A 17,790-nucleotide genomic window follows, 5' to 3' on the forward strand; every position below is an offset into this window, starting at 1 on the left:
CCGACTCTTCCTTCCTTCCTTCAATTGTAGACTCTCCCTGTATGCAGACAAGGACCAAGTCTGTCCTGTTCTCCATTTTATCCAGAGTGCCTGCCACTTAGCAATGGGCTTAACATATTTTTTTAACTGAGTGAATTTTTTAAAGAGACTTCCCTTGTCTCCTTGAGGGGTAGGAGAATATGACTGGAGGAGCTCAGGACAGGACAAAGCTGGCCAAACAGACCATTTTGGTGTACTGCTGATGGTGAGCCGTAGGCACATGAAAAGGAGCAAATGGTGGGAGAGGCTTTCTCTGACCTGCTCCTTGTCTGCCTCAAGACCAGTTCCCCAAAAGGACTCTGCAGCCATGAATCCCCTCCCTGGGAGTTTCATCTACCAGCAAGGATGGACTCCTATCACAGGTGAGAAGTCACTACCATACCCGGACAATTGTCACAATCATTGTCATACCTCCTGTTTATAAAACCGAGGGCCAGTCCATCTTTCCTAAATCATTTACTCTCCCCTAAGAGAACTTGCACCCCTTTCCCCCTTCCCTATTTAAGAAGCCTGAGTTCTTTTTTTTTTTTTTTTTTTAAGATTTTATTTATTGACAGAGATCACAAGTAGGCAGAGAGGCAGGCAGAGAGAGAGGAAGAAGCAGGCTCCCCGCTGAGCAGAGAGCCCGATGTGGGGCTCGATCCCAGGACCCTGGGATCATGACCTGAGCAGAAGGCAGAGGCTTTAACCCACTGAGCCACCCAGGTGTCCCAAGAAGCCTGAGTTCTTAATCCCCTTGGGGAGTTATTCCTTTTCCCCTGGGCCTTGCCCATGTACACCTGGGGCATTCAGGTTAATACATTTGTTTGTTTTTCTTGTTAATCTGTCTTTTATTACCAGGGTCTCAGGCAAGAACTGAGAAGGGAAGAGGGAAAATTATCTCCCTTTCTACCTCTCTTTTCTGTGTCTCCCCTGTGTAGCATCCATCCCTACTTCTGAATTGCAGACGTGGAGGTGTTGGTGAATGGGAAAGAGGAGCCTGGTGGGAATGTCAATAGTCTGGCAATGACAATTTCATGGTTTACCAGACCTTGCCCACCGCCTTCCCCATATTAGCAGCACGCCTCTCCTATAAGCAGGAACCATAACCAGAAATCAGACTACCCTTCTTCATTCGTGGGTTAACTCAACAAATGTTAAATTGGTGTTTTCCAGTCTACCTCTATGGGACAAAAGCAACTTCCTGACAATATAATAAATCCTAACCCTGATGCAAGCAATATATGAGGGGGGGGAACCCATTTCAGAGCATGAGATTATTACGATCTGATTCATGATTTTTTTTCTTTTAAAGATCAAATTGGTTTTATTAAATGATTCATGAATCGGGCGGCAACTAACAAGTAGAAGGGAGCGCCCCAACTCATAGTTTTTAAAAATAAAAAGATGCATGTATATGTTCTCATAATATGTAAATGCACAGAAAATGAAGTGTTAATGACAGGTATCCATGAAAAGGGTGGAGAGAGGGAGCCAAAGTTCCTGTTTTACTTTGTATACAGAGGTGTATGCAACAGGAATACCTTTGTGCATATGGGAAGCCACCTGTTACTACTTCAGATTCACCCGGCTTCCCAGCATCTTCTTCCAGCTTCCTGGTAGCCGGGTCCTTGTAGATGCAACGTAACACAGCCTTGCCCAGTGCCGCTCTCTGTCCATTCCAGGGTTTCTGTCCTTTTGTCGTGGTTCCCCGGCTGTCCCGCAGCATTGAGCAACCAGCCAAACACGTCAAGTGTCTTGTACAGGCTTTTCTCGCTCCCTACATTACAGTCCCACACAGATTATATCCTCTTAAACCTCTGTCTTGAGACCTTTCTGTTGAACCCAGGCTAAGAAAGTTTACTGCTTAGTTATTTTTTAAGTAAATGAACTGGAGCAGAAAGCAGCTTTGAGAGCAACTGGAAAGTTACAGACAGGCAGAAGCATTTCCGAATTAGAAATCCCAATTTACCTGGAACTAGGGTTTTCTACCTCTTTCCTTATTAAGGTCATGAAATCAAGGTCTGGCTCAAGAAAGGACCTGCACAAAGCACTGCCCCCTGATGAAAGCATCGCTATGATTTGCCGAGATTCAGACGTGAGGCTTAGCAGGGCGCCAAGGACAAAGTGCTCAAAGGAAGATAAAAGGAGAGCAGTATACTGGTAGTAATGCACTGTTGCTACCATTTAAAAATTAAAAATAGAGTCAAATTTCTGGATGACGGAGAAAACCCAGACAGAGAAAAACCAACCATATAAGAAATATACCTGAACTTAAATTTGTAGCTTTAAAAATGTCACCTTTTAAATTTGCACAGGAGGAAACACTGCTAAATGTTCACAGATGGCCGGCCCCACAGTCTTCTGGGCCCTGAGAGGTCACGTGGCTAGAGCCTAGTTGCGCAAGGTAGCAGGCCTGAGCCACTTACTGATTGTACTACCTTTGACAGCTTTTCCCTCTTTGAACCAGCTTCTTCTCTTGCAAAACAGGTTTAATAATACTTGTCAACTCCTTAAATGCCTGGGTTTTGTGCTCTGAGTTATTTAACTGACAGGTGTTATCAGAACAACTAATCAATTGCTTTTAGCTTCTTGACAATGACGTGCTTGTTACAGATTCTTAGAGATGATTCATACCAAAGGAAGGAATGACCTGGTGAAGCAGGGAAGCGAACTCTTTAGACCAAAGAGGTCACACCACCCCGGCTCCAGCCCCAAGTCGAGGAATAGGTTGCTTTTTGCGTTTCATCCTTTCTTCTTCTGGCTGCAAGCTTGCAAACACCCGGTATGCCTCTCTAATAGGGGACTGTACTATTATTGCACCATTAAAATTCATCGCACTCATTTGTCATTCCTACTGCCTGTACTCTTCAGCCATATCTGTTCTTCTCAGCATTTGTCTATGTCACATTTATAGGACTGAGCGCCATTTCCAAAAAAACCTAGTGATCTCTCTTTCTAGCTCTGGGGAAAAACAAAACAAAACAACCCACTTAGCTTCCAATCTTCATTCTGTGGTTCCTAACCCTAAATTTGCAGACATAGGATTTATTTAAGGGAATGAAAGCTGAATTATGCTTTAAACCATTTTTTAAAAAACTGGTTTTGATTATTAATTCCTATTTTTCCTAGCTCACCAGCCTGGGGCTGAAAAGGAGTTTTGCCTGAAGATGTAGCTATCCTTGAATTTATAGAATAGCTATGAAGAGTATTGGTCACAAGTGGCCAGCCTTTCAGAGTGTCCTATCCTTGAACCTTATTTATTTAAATTTTGGTTGTGTGAAAAAGTGTAGTAGGCACAGGAAGAGCCAATAAGGAGTATGTTATGGTCTTACGTGGCTGCCTTCCTTCCCATCTCTGCTCAGATGTTACCTCCTCAGGTCTTCCCAGACCACCTTACGGGAGATGTCCCTATACCTAATTTTTGTTAAGTTATTAATTCTTTCGGACAAGGAATACTGTGTTTCTGGATCAGAGACAGCTTTTTAATTACTCATAATTGTGTTAGTTCTCTGTGTCCCAATCTCCCCTAGGGTGACTTGAGAGGAACTTCCAAATAATGAATTCTTGGGAATTTGTATGGAAGCTGACACAGCTGTTGCTCCTCCTCCCCTCGGGGGTGGGGAAGGAGAGGGAGAAAACACTGCCAAGTGACCTTTGCTTTGTAATATAAACCAACGCTCTCAGGGGAGTGAGGGGTGGGAGGTCTCTAGATTTACAACCCCTTGAATGTAAATAAATGTGTCCAAGGAAGAAGTCCCAAAATCTCTCCAGAAGTCTCTGACTTGCAAGGTTTGTTTGCCATTCAAACATTCTTTAATCCTGGTGCTAGAGATCTTTGCTCAGAAAGTCCTGATCATGCAGAAATGTGAGAACATTCATGGGAAAAACATTCATTGCTTCCCAACGATTTTCTTCAGATCAATAGCACTGTCTGACATTATAATACTCATTTTTCTCCTCCATCCCTATCTTCTTTTGGATTGTCTTCTATTTCATCTTCACTACTGATGTTGACTCCTTTTTTTCCCATTTTTTAAAAAACGGTTTTATTTTTCGGGGTGCCTGGGTGGCTCAGTTGGTTAAGCAACTGCCTTCGGCTCAGATCATGATCCTGGAGTCCCTGGATCGGTCCCGCATCCGGCTCCTTGCTGGGCGGGGAGTCTGCTTCTCCCTCTGACCCCTCCCTCTCATTCTCTCTCTCTCTCTCTCTCTCTCTCTCAAATATATAAATATAAATAAATAAAATCTTAAAAAAATAAAATCTTAAAAAAAAAAAAGATTTTATCTTTAAGTAATCTCTATACCCAACATGGGGCTTGAACTTACAGCCCTGAGAGCAAGAGTCATATGTTCCACCATATGAGCCAGCCAGGCGCCCTTCCCTTTTTTCTATTTAAAAAATCTGAGGTTTACAACGAGCATCTTTAACTTACCACAGCTTATTTTCAAACATTGCTATACCACTTTACTTGTAAGTGTAATTTATTCTTCCATTTTCCCTTCCTAATCTTTGTGCTATTACATATTTTACTTCTATGTGATATAAAACTTTGCTATTATTTTTTTATTTAAACCATCAATTGCCTTTTAAAGAAATTAAGAAGTGGAGGAAAGAAGTCTTGGCATTCGCCCATATATTAACCTTTTCTGGGGCTCTTCGTCCCCTTGGGTGGATCTCGGCTTATATTTTAGCATCATTTAGGTTCTGCCTAAATAACTTCCTTCAGTATTTATTGTAGTGTGAGTTTCTGGTGATACATTCTCTATTAATAATTTTCCTGCATTTCTCTTACATATTTGAAGGATATAAAATCCTATGTTGACAGTTTACTTTTTAAGGACTTCAAAGATTTCATTTTCTCCCCCTTGGCTTGCATTATTTCCGACAAGAAGTCTGTAATGAATCTTTGTTCCCTTATTGTAATGTCTGTTCCCTTATCTCTAATGTCCCCCATGCTTTTAAGAGTTTGTTTATAATTGGTTTGCAGGGATTGGATTACAATGGGCTTTGTGGTTCACAGTATACTTATCCTGGTTGGGGTTCACTGAAATTCTTAGGCCATGTATAGTTTTCATAAAATTTGAAAAAATTTGAAAAATTTTCAGTCATTATTTCTTCAAATATTTTTTGTACCTCACTTACTCTTTCTCTTAGACTCTGATTACACAAACGACAGTCTCCTTGTCTCACATCACAAAGACTGTGTAGTTTGGTCATTTTTCCCCTCTATGCTTCAATTTAGATAATTGCTCTTACAGTCTTCAAGTACACTGATCCTTTCTTTTGTAATGTCTACTCTGCTGATAAGCCTATCAAGTGAACTTTTCATTGCAAAAATTTTATTTTTTCATTTCTTAAACTTCTATTTTTTTTAAAGATTTTTTTTTAAAAATTTATTTGACAGACTGAGATCACAAGTAGGCAGAGAGGGAGAGGGAAGCAGGCTCCCTGCTGAGCAGAGAGCCCGATGTGGGGCTTGATCCTAGGACCCTTGGGATCATGACCTGAGCGGAAGGCAGAGGCTTAACCCACTGAGCCACCCAGGTATCCCATCTATTTTTTTTTTTTTAATGTGTTTCCCACTTTTTTCCTCACTACAGTCGTGTTTTTCCTTTGAATCAATGGGCATTTTATTTTATTTATTTTATTTTTTTTTAAAGATTTTATTTATTTACTTTACAGAGAGAGAGAGAGAGATCACAAGTAGGCAGAGAGGAAGGCAGAGAAAGAGGAAGGGAAGCAGGCTCCCCGCTGAGCAGAGAGCCCGATGTGGGGCTCGATCCCAGGACCCTGAGACCATGACCTGAGCCGAAGGCAGCAGCCCAACCCACTGAGCCACCCAGGCGCCCCTCAATGGGCATTTTATTTATTTATTTATTTATTTTTTAAAAGATTTTATTTATTTATTTGACAGAGAGAGATCACAAGTAGACAGAGAGGCAGGCAGAGAGAGAGAGAGAGGGAAGCAGGCTCCCTGCTGAGCAGAGAGCCCGATGCGGGACTCGATCCCAGGACCCTGAGATCATGACCTGAGCCGAAGGCAGCGGCTTAACCCACTGAGCCACCCAGGCGCCCTCAATGGGCATTTTATAATGGCACTTGGAACATCCCTTTCTGCTAATTTCACCATCCTGGCCATTTCTCTATGTCAGGTTTGGTTGGCTTTCTTCCCCTTGGTTATGGATCACATTTTCTTGATTCTTTGCATGACTATTGATTTTTGAGTGAATGCTGAATATAACAAATGTTATACTACTGAGTGTCTTAATTTTGTTGTGTTTTTCTAAAGGATTAGACTTTGCCTTTTTTGGGCAGCTAAGTAATTTATTTTTGGTCCTTTTGAGGATTGCCTTTGAGATTTATTAGGGACAGTTTCGAGTAGCCTTTACTTTGGGGCAAGTTTACCCCCTTTACTAAGTTGTGGTCCTTCTGAATGCTCCAGGGGTTCAATAAGTCTCTTATGCCAAATAGAATGCAATATCTCCCGTTCCTGTATGATTTCTGTGAAATGTTCAGCTTAGAGCTCTCTAGTAGTGGCCCAGCTTTGTGCAGTCTCTATGTCTGTCCATGTAAATTCAGCAACAGACTCAAGGGGACTCTTATGCAGATTTCTGGACCGTTCCCTGATTAGCTCCTTCCTCTCCAGTACATGTTCCCACACATTTGAGCCATATGAGTCTCCCTAAGCTATGAACTCAGTTTTCTCAACTCACTGATCTTGCCATACTTCCCTGAGTTTCTTCTCGCTGTGCCAGGGTCAGTGATGTCCCTCCTGTTTGTTTCCTTTCTTGTTGGGATAACATGCCTGTTGTATAACATCTGAAATAGCTGCTTCATATATTTTGTCCCTTATATATCCCATTTTCTTGTTTATGGTGGGAAGGTAAGGCCGGTACTAGTCACTCCATCATGGTCAGAAGTAAATATATTTTTTAGTAGATTTATTTATTTTAGGGGGGTGGTGCACATGGTGGGGAGGAGCAGAGGGAGTGGGAGAGAGAATCCTCAAGCCGACTCCCCCCTGAGCGTGGAGCCTGATACTGGCCTCGACTCCTGAGATCATGACCTCAGTGGAAATCAAGAGCCGCTGCTTAATTTACTGAGCCACCCAGGTGCCCCCAGAAGTAAATATTTTTGAATGAATGTTCTACACTTTAAAAGACATTTATAGAGATAACTGGGATGACAGATGCCCATGTACACAAGAAGGCACAGAGTGAGGTGAGAGCAGTGTAGAAATAGTGCATATGAGCATGGCCCAAGGAGAAAAGTAAACCAGTTATTAAAAAGGAATATGGCCAGAATAAAGGGGCTGCATCCTCCTTCATCCCTCTGACATAGGATTGAAGACTGAGTACAGAAGACACTGGAGAGGCATATAGGTCAAGTAGTTAGAAACATACCTAAAGGGGCGCCTGGGTGGCTCAGTGGGTTAAAGCCTCTGCCTTCGGCTTGGGTCATGATCCCAGGGTCCTGGGATCGAGGCCCGCATCGGGCTCTCTGCTCAGCAGGGAGCCTGCTTCCTTGTCTCTCATCTCTCTCTGCCTGCCTCTTTGCCTACTTGTGATCTCTGTCAAATAAATAAATAAAATCTTAAAAAAAAAAAAGAAACGTACTTAAAAATTATAATGTCAACTCACCTTTTTGAATAATTGTACACAGACTTCCTGCCTCCCGGCTGAGCAAAGTTCTGGACAAAGAAGAGAAGCTTGGATAGAGAGGTAGGGAAGGAGTTAATCCTGGAGCTAGAACGTGTGAGAGGAGAGGGCAGGAGAAGTATGTGTGTGTAGGGGGTTAGTGAGTGGGGCCTGGACAACCAGAGGATGCAGTAAGGTACGTTGAGAAAATCAGGATGCAGAAAAACAGAGTAGAAAGGGAAATGGTGAGACTAAAGCATTCATCAAAGGTCCTGATGAAAACCATTTTAATTCATTGAAGAAGGCAAGTATGAATAGTGACAGATAACTACAAAACCGGTATTTTATTTTCTATTTTGCCAATTAATTATAGTAAACTTTAAATTTCAAAATGATTTCTGTCACTACATTGTAATTATCTAGGCTACTTCTTCCTGCCATCTGCTGGTGTAGGTTAAAGAAATACAAATGGAATTAATTTTATCCTAAGCAAAATATAATTAGAAAGATAAATCAGCATACAAAAAAATCATGTATTCTGGAATCAATTATTAAAAATTTTAAGTTGTCTACAATTTCTGGGTTTTGGTGCTCATGCTTCTTTCACATTCCCATCATCATGAATAATCAAGAAAGAGTATATTTGAGCTTCCTGATACATTTGTAAGATGGGTTGGAGCAGGCATTATCTACACTTTGGCAGCCAGTGAGCTATGTGAAATGTCACTTCTGTCCTTTGAGCCCTTCACTGGTTCCCGGGGCCTGTGGAATAAAACCCAGGCACCCAAGCATGGCTGATGAGACCTTTCTGTAACATCTTTCCTCTGATGTTCTACAGACCTAGTTGCGGCTGTCCCAGCATGCTCCGTGGATACCCACGGCCGTGACTTTGCTCTTCGGGGTTATCCCAGCTGGCCACAATGTATTCCCTCCTCTTTTTTGCTGGGTTAGCACCTGCTCATTTTCTACAACTTGGCTCCAGAGGCATCCCAACCAGACCGTTTTCCCTATACTCCCACAGAACCTGCAGGCACTAACCGCATCGCACTCCAATGATCTCTCTTTGTGTCTGCCTTCTTTTTTTGGACTAGAAGTTCCTCAGGAGCAAGGACTATGTTTTACTAATCACAGTATCCCTAGCACTTAGCACAGTCCCAGTCTTTTAATAGCTACTCAAGTGACTGAAATTCTAGAGAGTCCTTCATCACGAAGCCTACCCAACCTTCTCCTCCCAAGAGTGCAGAGACGAAGGAACGAAGGCATGAAGAGCGGGCAGAGCAGGGGTCACTGAAGGAACTTGTTTGTCATACCACACGGTAGGTGTGCTTGTTCTGACAGGTGCAGTTTACTTTTTAATGTGTTTTCCTTAAAGGGACCATAATTAGCAAATTTCCCATGAATGATCTCTTTTGATGTTAGGAAATCTGGTTGACAGAAACATGTTTACCAAAATATTAATTTAAGAGTTGGTAACAGATATACAACTTTCAAGACCAATTTAAGGAGCAGAAAGGATAATAAAGGATATTCCTCTGGCACTGGGAATGCAGGACATTCCTCAGGTCAACAGTCCTCTGGCTTTTACTTTACTGAGAATGTGATGGCGAAGAGAGTTTTTTCTGTTCCAAATATGACAAGTCAAGAGGCTTCTGGTGGAATGCAGGATAGAGGTTACTGTAATGTTAGGCACAGGTAACCTTTTCTAGGTGTGGTGTACATTTTTGGCTTTTTTTTTTTTTTTTAAAGTAATCTAGGTCCTACATTTCATCCACTTTGGATTGAAAAGCTTCTAAATTCACTTATTCCGCCATCCAATTAAAATCTTTTGACAATTAAGCAATCATTTCCTGACTTGCCAAGGATTAAATTTAGATGCTTGGCTGAACATGAGCCTTATCTCTCAAGCCATCACTTTTAATTGGAGCATGTAAAAGGATAACACAGGGTTGTAGCTGACATCATAGTCTGTTGCCATGGAAATGTAAACATGGGTTTGTATTGAGCTTGTCTCAAAGCAAGTTTTAGGGGTACAGAGAGACTGGGCGATGGGAGATAAATTATGTAAAAAACGTATGCCATAGATGTTGGATTGCTCTAGGAGTTCAGACCTTCAGTGATCTCATCCTGCCTCAAGGCCTCAAATATCCTTGACACACTGTTGACACTCAAATTTCTATCTCCAGTTGGTCCAAACTCCTGTAATCTGTCTTCTTAACGGCCTCAGTTGGATCTAACAGGCAACTGGGATCTCACATGTCCATCCTGAGCTCCTGATACTGCCCTCTCCCCAGCCAGTTTGCTGTGTTCCCAATCTTGTTTCTTGGCAAAGGTTAGCTTCCCCTTCCACATGCAGAGGCCACAGAACTTGGGAGTGATCCTTGACCCGTCTGTAATCCTCAACGAATCCTGTCTGCTCTGCCTTCAAATATATAATAAAAAAGATGCTCGCTTCATCTTCATGGACTGCTTTCAGGCTACTGTCATTTCTTGCCTGGATTATTGTAAAGACTCTGAACTGGTCTCCCCCTTTTGCCCTTGCCTGCCTTCAGTCTGTTCTCACACAGCTTCCACAGTGATGATATTAATATGTAAATCAGATTAGGTCAGCCCTCTGCTCAAACCCTCCAATGGCTTTTCATCTTATTCAAGGTATGACCCCAAATCCTTTAATCATTAATTGCCCTCCTCCCTCCCTTTCTTGTTCAGCCACACTGGACTCCTTGTTGTTCACTGATCATAAGAGACATGCTTCCGCCTCAGGCCCTTATGCTCTTAACGCTGGTTATCTGTATGGCTTGCTTCCTTTCCTCCTTCACATTTTTACTCAAAATCACCTTCTCAGTGAGGCTTTCTATGGGCAAGGACCTGAAACTACTACTCCCATCTCCCTTTCATACCTTACTTTCCTCCTTAGCATTTATCTAACACACTATGCGTTTTACTTATTTCTACTGATACAGTCTCTTCCATTAGAATGTGAGCCCCACGAGGCAGGGTCTCCTGGCTGTGTTTTTCACTGTTGCATCCTCTGCACTTAGGGAAGTCCCTGGCATATGTAAAAAGTCACTAAATATTTGTTGAATGAATATGAGATGGATGATATATGTCCGAAGAAATAAAGATGATCAGTGGAAGCATGACTGGCAAAGATCTGTGGACTTAATCTCTAAAGAAGTTCACTTCTTGTTGGGTTTTCATGGAATCCTGTCTTTGGAGGAAGTCTAACTTAATTTTCCACAAGCTTGACTTCTCTTATCTATGCACTGTGGAACTTCAGAGATGGGTGTTCAGGAAGAGAATGACGGTAAACATAGGTGGGTATTAAACAATGTTCATGGTTTGCCATGTTGGACAAGCTAATGATATTTTAAAATTATTAGTACACAGAGCTTACTATTCATAGCAAACTGAAATCAGACATGAAAAAAAAGTTGCTCATTGATTGAATTAGCAGTGTCTGGCACACAGTAATGTAATATATAAAGTGAACTGGATTGGGTGCTGTCCAAGAGGGCTTGGTTACTGAAGTAGTTTTGTTTCTGAAGTGAGTCTGCGGTATGGGCAAGGGTGTCCAGGCTGTGTCCAGTGAAACCAAGAAATAAAGGGACAGTCACAGAGATACCATCTCTAGACTTGATTATAAATCCTTAGTTTTCTTTATCAGCTTATAAAGTAAACAATGCACATACTGCAAGTTTTCAAATGAACTGCAGATGAAAAGGGCAAAAATACCAGCCAGAAGTAGAGGTAGAGGCAGGATGATATAATGGAAAGATAAAGCTTGGGAAACATGGGTTTCCAACTTTCTCTGTGCCACTAACTGGCTGTGTGATTTGGCGGCGGCGTGGGGGGGTGCAAGGCATCTAACAAGTCTATTAGTTACCTCACCTGTAAAATGTGGAGAATGGACTGAGGGGCTTCAGTGATCCCCCAAGCTCTAAGTATTGTAAGATTTTTTAACTTTAAGCTTCGTCATTGTGGTAAGTAGAATAATGTCCCCCCACTCCTCCCCAACCCTCCCCCATGGATGTCTACATTCCTAACCCCCAGAACTTGTGAATGTTACGTTACATGGCAAGGGAAATTAAGGTTGCTAATAAGCTAACTTAAAATAAGGATATTATCCCGAATTATCCATTTGGGCCCAACATAATCACAAGGGTTCTTATAATGTGGAAGAGGAAGGCAAAAAGTGAGCATCAGAATGATGCCATGTGAGAAGGACTTGACTGACCACTGCTGGCTTTGAAGATGGAGGAAAGGGCCATAAGCCAAGGAATGTGTGCAGCCTCTAGAAACTGGAAAAGGCAAGAAAACAGATTTCCCTTAGAGCTGCCAGGAGGAACGCAGCCTACAGAAGTCTTGATTTTAGCTCAGTGAGATCTGTGTCAGACTTCTAACCTCCAGAACTGTATTAAATTTGTATTATTTGAGCCACTAAGTTTGTGTCAATTTGTTATGGCAGCAAGAGGAAACTAATGGGATCATGACATATACCCTAACTAGCAACGTTGGACCCAAGTTTATCACAATGAAGGATTTTAAATAAAAACAGGTATTTTGTAAAGATCTTCAGAGACAGGAGTAATCAGCAACCATAAGTAGTTTGCAGAAAAGCTATGAGACCGTCTCTAAGGGAGTAAAACTTTTACTAGTGATTCATGAGAAGTAGACACCTGGTTATTTTAAAAAGGAAAGAAAACGGCGAGAGAAGAGAAATTAGAAAGGTTATATACAATGTAAGAGTTTTTTTTATTTCTCTGTACCTCAGTTTACTCCTTTATGAACTGAAGAGGTGGAATAAATACTCTCTAAATTCCTCTAGATTTTTTTTTGTTGGTTTTATTTCTTAAGACAGAGAGGGAGGAAGTGAGGGAGGGAAAGAGAGAGAGAGAATCTTAAGCAGGCTCCACGCTGGGGCTCAATCCCACAATCCTGAGATCATGACCTGACCTGAAATTAAGAGTCAGATGCTTAACTGATGGAGGCATCCAGGCACCCCAAATTCTTCTAGCTCTTAAATAAGATTTTAAAATCCCGACAGATGCTACACGAGCCCTTGACACTCCACCCTCCCCCAACTACGAAGAATATTCATTTTATGAAGTATTGTTATCCTTAACGTTTGATGGTCAAGCTTCACAGAAATCTCAGACTTAGTTTAAGAAGAAAGTGGCTCTGAATTTTAAACCTGACACTTATCCAGGTAGGGTGCACGGGAAAATTGTTTAGTTTTCTGACTCTTTTGCCACTGCACCTATAGAAGTATGTTTTTGGCAATCACTAGCAGTCTCTCCCCCTTTCTACTCTTTGTCTGGAAATTTGATAACCTAGCTTATAAATAATTTAAGCAACAAAGGACTAAATTGGTTACATACATACCCTGGAACTATTTTCTAAAACATAGGTGGGGCAGAGATCTGGTGACTTGATTTTCTCAAGGCCTTTTTACCTGTTTTCAGGCTCTCTGCTATCCTTTGAAAAAGCAACGTTGCAGGACAGATGAGGTCTTACTGTAGTATCCCTGATCATTTTAAATTTTTATAACGTAAAAATAGCATATCTGAAAAACCAGTCACAAAAATATTAAACAGAAGCAATCTGAATGGTAGAATTTTCTTGGAATATCTGATTTTTATAATAAACATATATTATTGTTATAGTCAGGAAAGCCATTTTCTTTCCTTTTTCCTTTCCTTCTTTTCCTTCTCTTTCTCTCTCTCTTTTTCAGCAGGCTCTAAACCCAAGGTGGGGCTTGAACTCATAATTCCAAGATCAAGAGTTGCGTGCTCCAGTACCCAGCCTGCTAGGCACTCCGCCATTTTCGTTAAAAAAAAAAAAAAAAGGGAAAAATTAGGGATCTCTCCAACCAATGTATTTTCAGTTAGCATATTTTCATTATTTTATCACTTTTTTTAATGTTGTAAACTTCGTGTTTATGGGTTTTTGATTCACACTCGGGTTGCCATAAGATAACCCATATACTGATCCACATAATACCGAAAAGCAAGGAATGCCAACAGCTAATACGGTGAAAGGTGACGCCACGAAAAGATCGATTGTCTTTTGGACTTTTTGACCTCTGTTCCACTCATTCAAGTTCAGACGACTAATACCCAACCTGGTTCATGTCACCGTTCACAAAACACTTTCCTTCATTTAGTCCTCACAACAACGCCGGGAGGTGGGCACGTTCTCAGAGATAAAACGACTTGACCAAGGTTCCTCAGGCTAGTCAGGGGACAAGCTCGGCCGACGGGTCGAAAAACCCGAGCAGGTCTTCGCGGGCGCTTCCAGTAACAGGAAGAGCTTCCACTACACCCCGGCCGCTTACGTTCCCGAACTTGACAGTTCGGCAGCTCACCCCAAGCGGGCACTCTCCGTCGCCGAAGCTCTGGTGCCAAGCACAGTCCGCTCCCTCCCTCCACCACAAGCTCTGCGTACTGAGCCGGACTAACCTGACCAGGTCGGTCATGCAGGAGCCCACCACTACCACCGCGGCCACCTCCTCCTGCCACTGCCGGCCGGGTTCCCCAGATGCGGCCATGGCCCAAAAGAGGTGCTCTCCACCCCGGAGGCTGACCTTTGCCCTTTGCCCGACCCCGTAACCAGGAACGCCGCTCCTACGCTCCCTAACGACGCGGGCCTTCCACACGCCTCTGCGGGTCGCCCACCTGACTGCCCGAAATAACCCCTCCCCCCAGCCGCCCTCTGTTCTTCCCGGGACGGTCTCCCTGCACCCCCTCTCGTTACAGAGCCCTCCTGAGAGTTCCAGACTCCACGCCGCTCGCCACCCACGAGGCGGGCGCAGAGGAAGGACCTTTCAGGCACGGCGGGGACGCCCTTCCGAGTGCCCGGCTTGGCGCGTCCGGGGGCGCGCACGCCGCCCGGTTCCAGGGCCGCAGAGGGGGCGGGGCGGGACGTCCGGGGGCGCGCACGCATCCGGCTCGCGGTGCGCGCGCAGGTCGGTGCGTCGGTCGGGGGCGCGCTCGGGTAACCTGTACCCCACGTAGTCGCCGGTTACCGATCGGACTAAGTTCCAGGTACCTGGACTGGGGCTGGTGCGGGGAGGTTGGATCCCGAGTCGCACAGGTGGCCTGTGCACAGGATCGTGGTTTAAGTATGCCCAGGGCTCGCCGCCTCTTCCTATAGAGAAGGCCCCCGTTCCGAAGATGCCCTGCTCATCCCCATCATGCTGGTCCCCGCAAGAACGAGACCCCCCACCAAGGCCAGAGGCCGCTGTTTTTGCATATCTAGCCCGCCCCCTGCTCCCTCAATAACCGCAGACTCCTTTCTTCTGCCCGCCTGAAGAGGGGACCATACAGTTTGGGAAAAGGGAGAGTATCCCTTTTTAGATGGCCCCTAGAGTGGGGTGGTCATTTTTTGGGTCCGAGCCGACTTGTTTTTCTTGAATGTTGCCCCTGGAGAAATTGCTTCCCCACTTACTTCCCTCGTGCGCTTTATGACGTTGAGGTGACGCAGCAGGACGCCACCCCTTTCCGTTCCATGACGTCAGCAGGGCACACGTTTCCGTGTTTGTCATCTCATCTTAATTGCGAGATACTGGACGATGCCTTAGACGTCTTTGTAGTCCCCAGGCTGCCCCTTCGAGGACCTCATGTGACCCTGTTTCGAGCAGCAGGCCCTGTAAAAATTGTATTTCTGCATTTTTCTTTTGTAATACGTCAAAATCAAGAAATAGAAATCGCACAGCTAGCACTCAGGGGAGGCGGGCCACTGTAAATTTGTGCCTAGCTGGGATCTATCATGGAACTGTGATGTGTGAAAGCCACCACTGTAGGTGTTCCCCCGTCCATGTCCCTGGCTCAAAAGGATCACACCAAAGAGCCATCATCTTTGGCTGTTTGGTGACCTCTGGTTTTGGAGTATTTATTTCTCCTCTGTCTTAGAGAAGTCACTACACTTACGGTTGAAACATTTTAATGCTGCAGGAAGTCTTGCACTGTCAAAAAATAGTACTGTAGCTGTTCTAACACAAAGAAATTCATTCCTTCAGGTGTTAGTCAAAGGTCCTGACAGTTGCTGAATTGGAATGGGCTGTTGTCACCTTAAGTATAGTTTGGCTTTTGGTGCAGGTTTCTTCCCTGTGGCATTTGACTGGCGGGTCACTCAGGCCAGCTTTGGCAACAGACCAGCTGTAGTCAAACGTGTTTCTGGTGGTCAGGCAACCATTTGTTCAAATTTGTAATTTTTTTTCTGTTCCAGTTTTATGAGTTGTACACTTTAAACAGGTGACTTTGAGGCCTTTCTCTTTGGTAATTGCAATTATACATGCTTATGTGAGAGGAGGATGGGTGTAGTGGACTTTGAGGGAGATCTGGATTTGAATGCTGGTCTTTATTCTTGCTACGTGTGTGACTTTGAACAAGTTACTTAGTTCTGCTGCGCTTTAGTTTTCCTATCTGTGAAATGGGAACAGTAATAGAGAACAGGGTTGTTGGGGTGAAGTAAATGAAATTACAGGTAGAGGTGGGTGATAGAGTGCCTGATACTCAGTAGATTTTTAAGAATGTGTTAATTCTTTTTCCGTTTTTCATAGAAATGAGAGGTAAAATAATGATAGGTATTCTGGGGAAAAGCATGGAAGAATAATTTTGTAATGTAGGTGAGATCCTTTGCTTTTTTTCCAGATGAGTATTTCTGTGTTTTGCATATGATCTAGATAAGCATCCTTTCAAGAACTGTGACATCAGTGGATAGAAATAAGAACGGAAATGTCACAGAATAAGAAAAAAATGCTTCAAAATGCTAATATGGGTTAGTATGCTGTTCAAAGACAAATTACAGAAATTATCCTTATATCCCATAGAGTGGGAATTCTAAAATCTGCCTACTGCCCAGGATTGTGAAGATCAACTGTGATAATGTTTTTGGAAGCTCTTTATAAGTGGTAGTGTTACAAAAATGTACAGCGTGGTTTTTATGATTGACAATACAGGATATTAGATGTTTATTCTAACTTTGTAGTGACTTTGGAATGGTGGGGAGAAGTAATCTGTTAAGTGGATGGAAGAGGAGCTTGTTTTATATTTGCAGAAAGGATGATTTGAGTACTGAAGTATACAGCCTCAAAGGTACTTCTGGGTGTCATCACCATATAAGGTAGCTAAATTATTATTATTTTATTTTATTTTATTTTATTTTTTTTAAGATTTTATTTATTTATTTATTTGATAGATAGAGATCACAAGAAGGCAGAGAGGCAGGCAGAGAGAGCGAGAGGAGGAAGCAGGCTCCCTGCTGAGCAGAGAGCCCGATGTGGGGCTCGATCCCAGCACCCTGGGATCATGACCTGAGCCGAAGGCAGAGGCTTTAACCCACTGAGCCACCCAGGCGCCCCGCTAAATTATTTTTTGAAAGATCATTGCAGTCCTTCCCTTTATTACTATCCAAAGTGATTAAAACAGGTACTGGTTTTCAACATTTCTTTTGGCAGAGACCTCTAAGTCTCCATATGGTAAAGTATATGAAAACTAGGACTAGGACATCATTTCCTTATAGTTGTAACTTAGAGGAAATTAATTTGCTTTTGATGTGGGATTATCCTTTCAGATTGAGGAAGAAAGTGACTATTTAAATGGACTTACTCACCTCTGAAACTAGAGGTTTTCATTTAGAAATCTGTTTAGAGGAATTCATGCGTTCCTTCCCCTAGCCCCTGGGTTTCCAGATAATTTAGACACGCTTTGTTGGTTTTACTTCTGTATTTTCAAGTGCAAGAACTTCTTAGTGCCTGAAAGGCTAAGACTTTTAGATACATGTTTGTTTGTGTTGGTTAATATCCGGATAAGTGGATGTTTTCATGATTTAATTGTTAAATAGCTTTTTTAAAAAAAATATTTTATTTATTTATTTGACAGAGATCACAAGTAGGCAGAGAGGCAGGCAGAGAGAGAGAGGGGGAAGCAGGCTCCCCGCTGAGCAGAGAGCCCGATGTGGGGCTCGATCCCAGTACTCTGAGATCATGACCTGAGCCGAAGGCAGAGGCTTCAATCCACTGAGCCACCCAGGTGCCCCATAAAATAGCTTTTTGCTACATATGTTCCTCAGATACATTCTCCTCGACCAGATTTTTTTGAGGGGATATTGTCTTCTCTCCATACCTTAATA

At 43.0% G+C, this 17,790-nt stretch overlaps 2 protein-coding genes across 2 annotated transcripts in view; one reads left to right on the plus strand and one right to left on the minus strand.

The window, feature by feature from the left end:
- Positions 1-14,232, minus strand: part of LOC111139279 (ribokinase) — an 86,584-nt gene extending 72,352 nt beyond the window's left edge. The window contains exon 1 of the mRNA XM_022491516.1: positions 14,118-14,232. Within this exon, the coding sequence (XP_022347224.1) occupies positions 14,118-14,206 (89 nt within the window). The 5' untranslated portion in view covers positions 14,207-14,232. The remainder of the gene's footprint in view (positions 1-14,117) is intronic.
- A 381-nt stretch (positions 14,233-14,613) lies between these two features.
- The window catches only part of LOC111139277 (BRISC and BRCA1 A complex member 2), a 401,260-nt gene continuing 398,083 nt past the window's right edge, over positions 14,614-17,790 (plus strand). Inside the window, exon 1 of the mRNA XM_022491515.1 lies at positions 14,614-14,702. The gene's annotated coding sequence lies outside the window, so the exon portion shown is untranslated. The remainder of the gene's footprint in view (positions 14,703-17,790) is intronic.

This window comes from Enhydra lutris, unplaced genomic scaffold, assembly GCF_002288905.1.
Source record: "Enhydra lutris kenyoni isolate GAN:26980312 unplaced genomic scaffold, ASM228890v2 scaffoldscaffold98, whole genome shotgun sequence".
NCBI classification, from domain to species: Eukaryota; Metazoa; Chordata; class Mammalia; order Carnivora; family Mustelidae; genus Enhydra; species Enhydra lutris.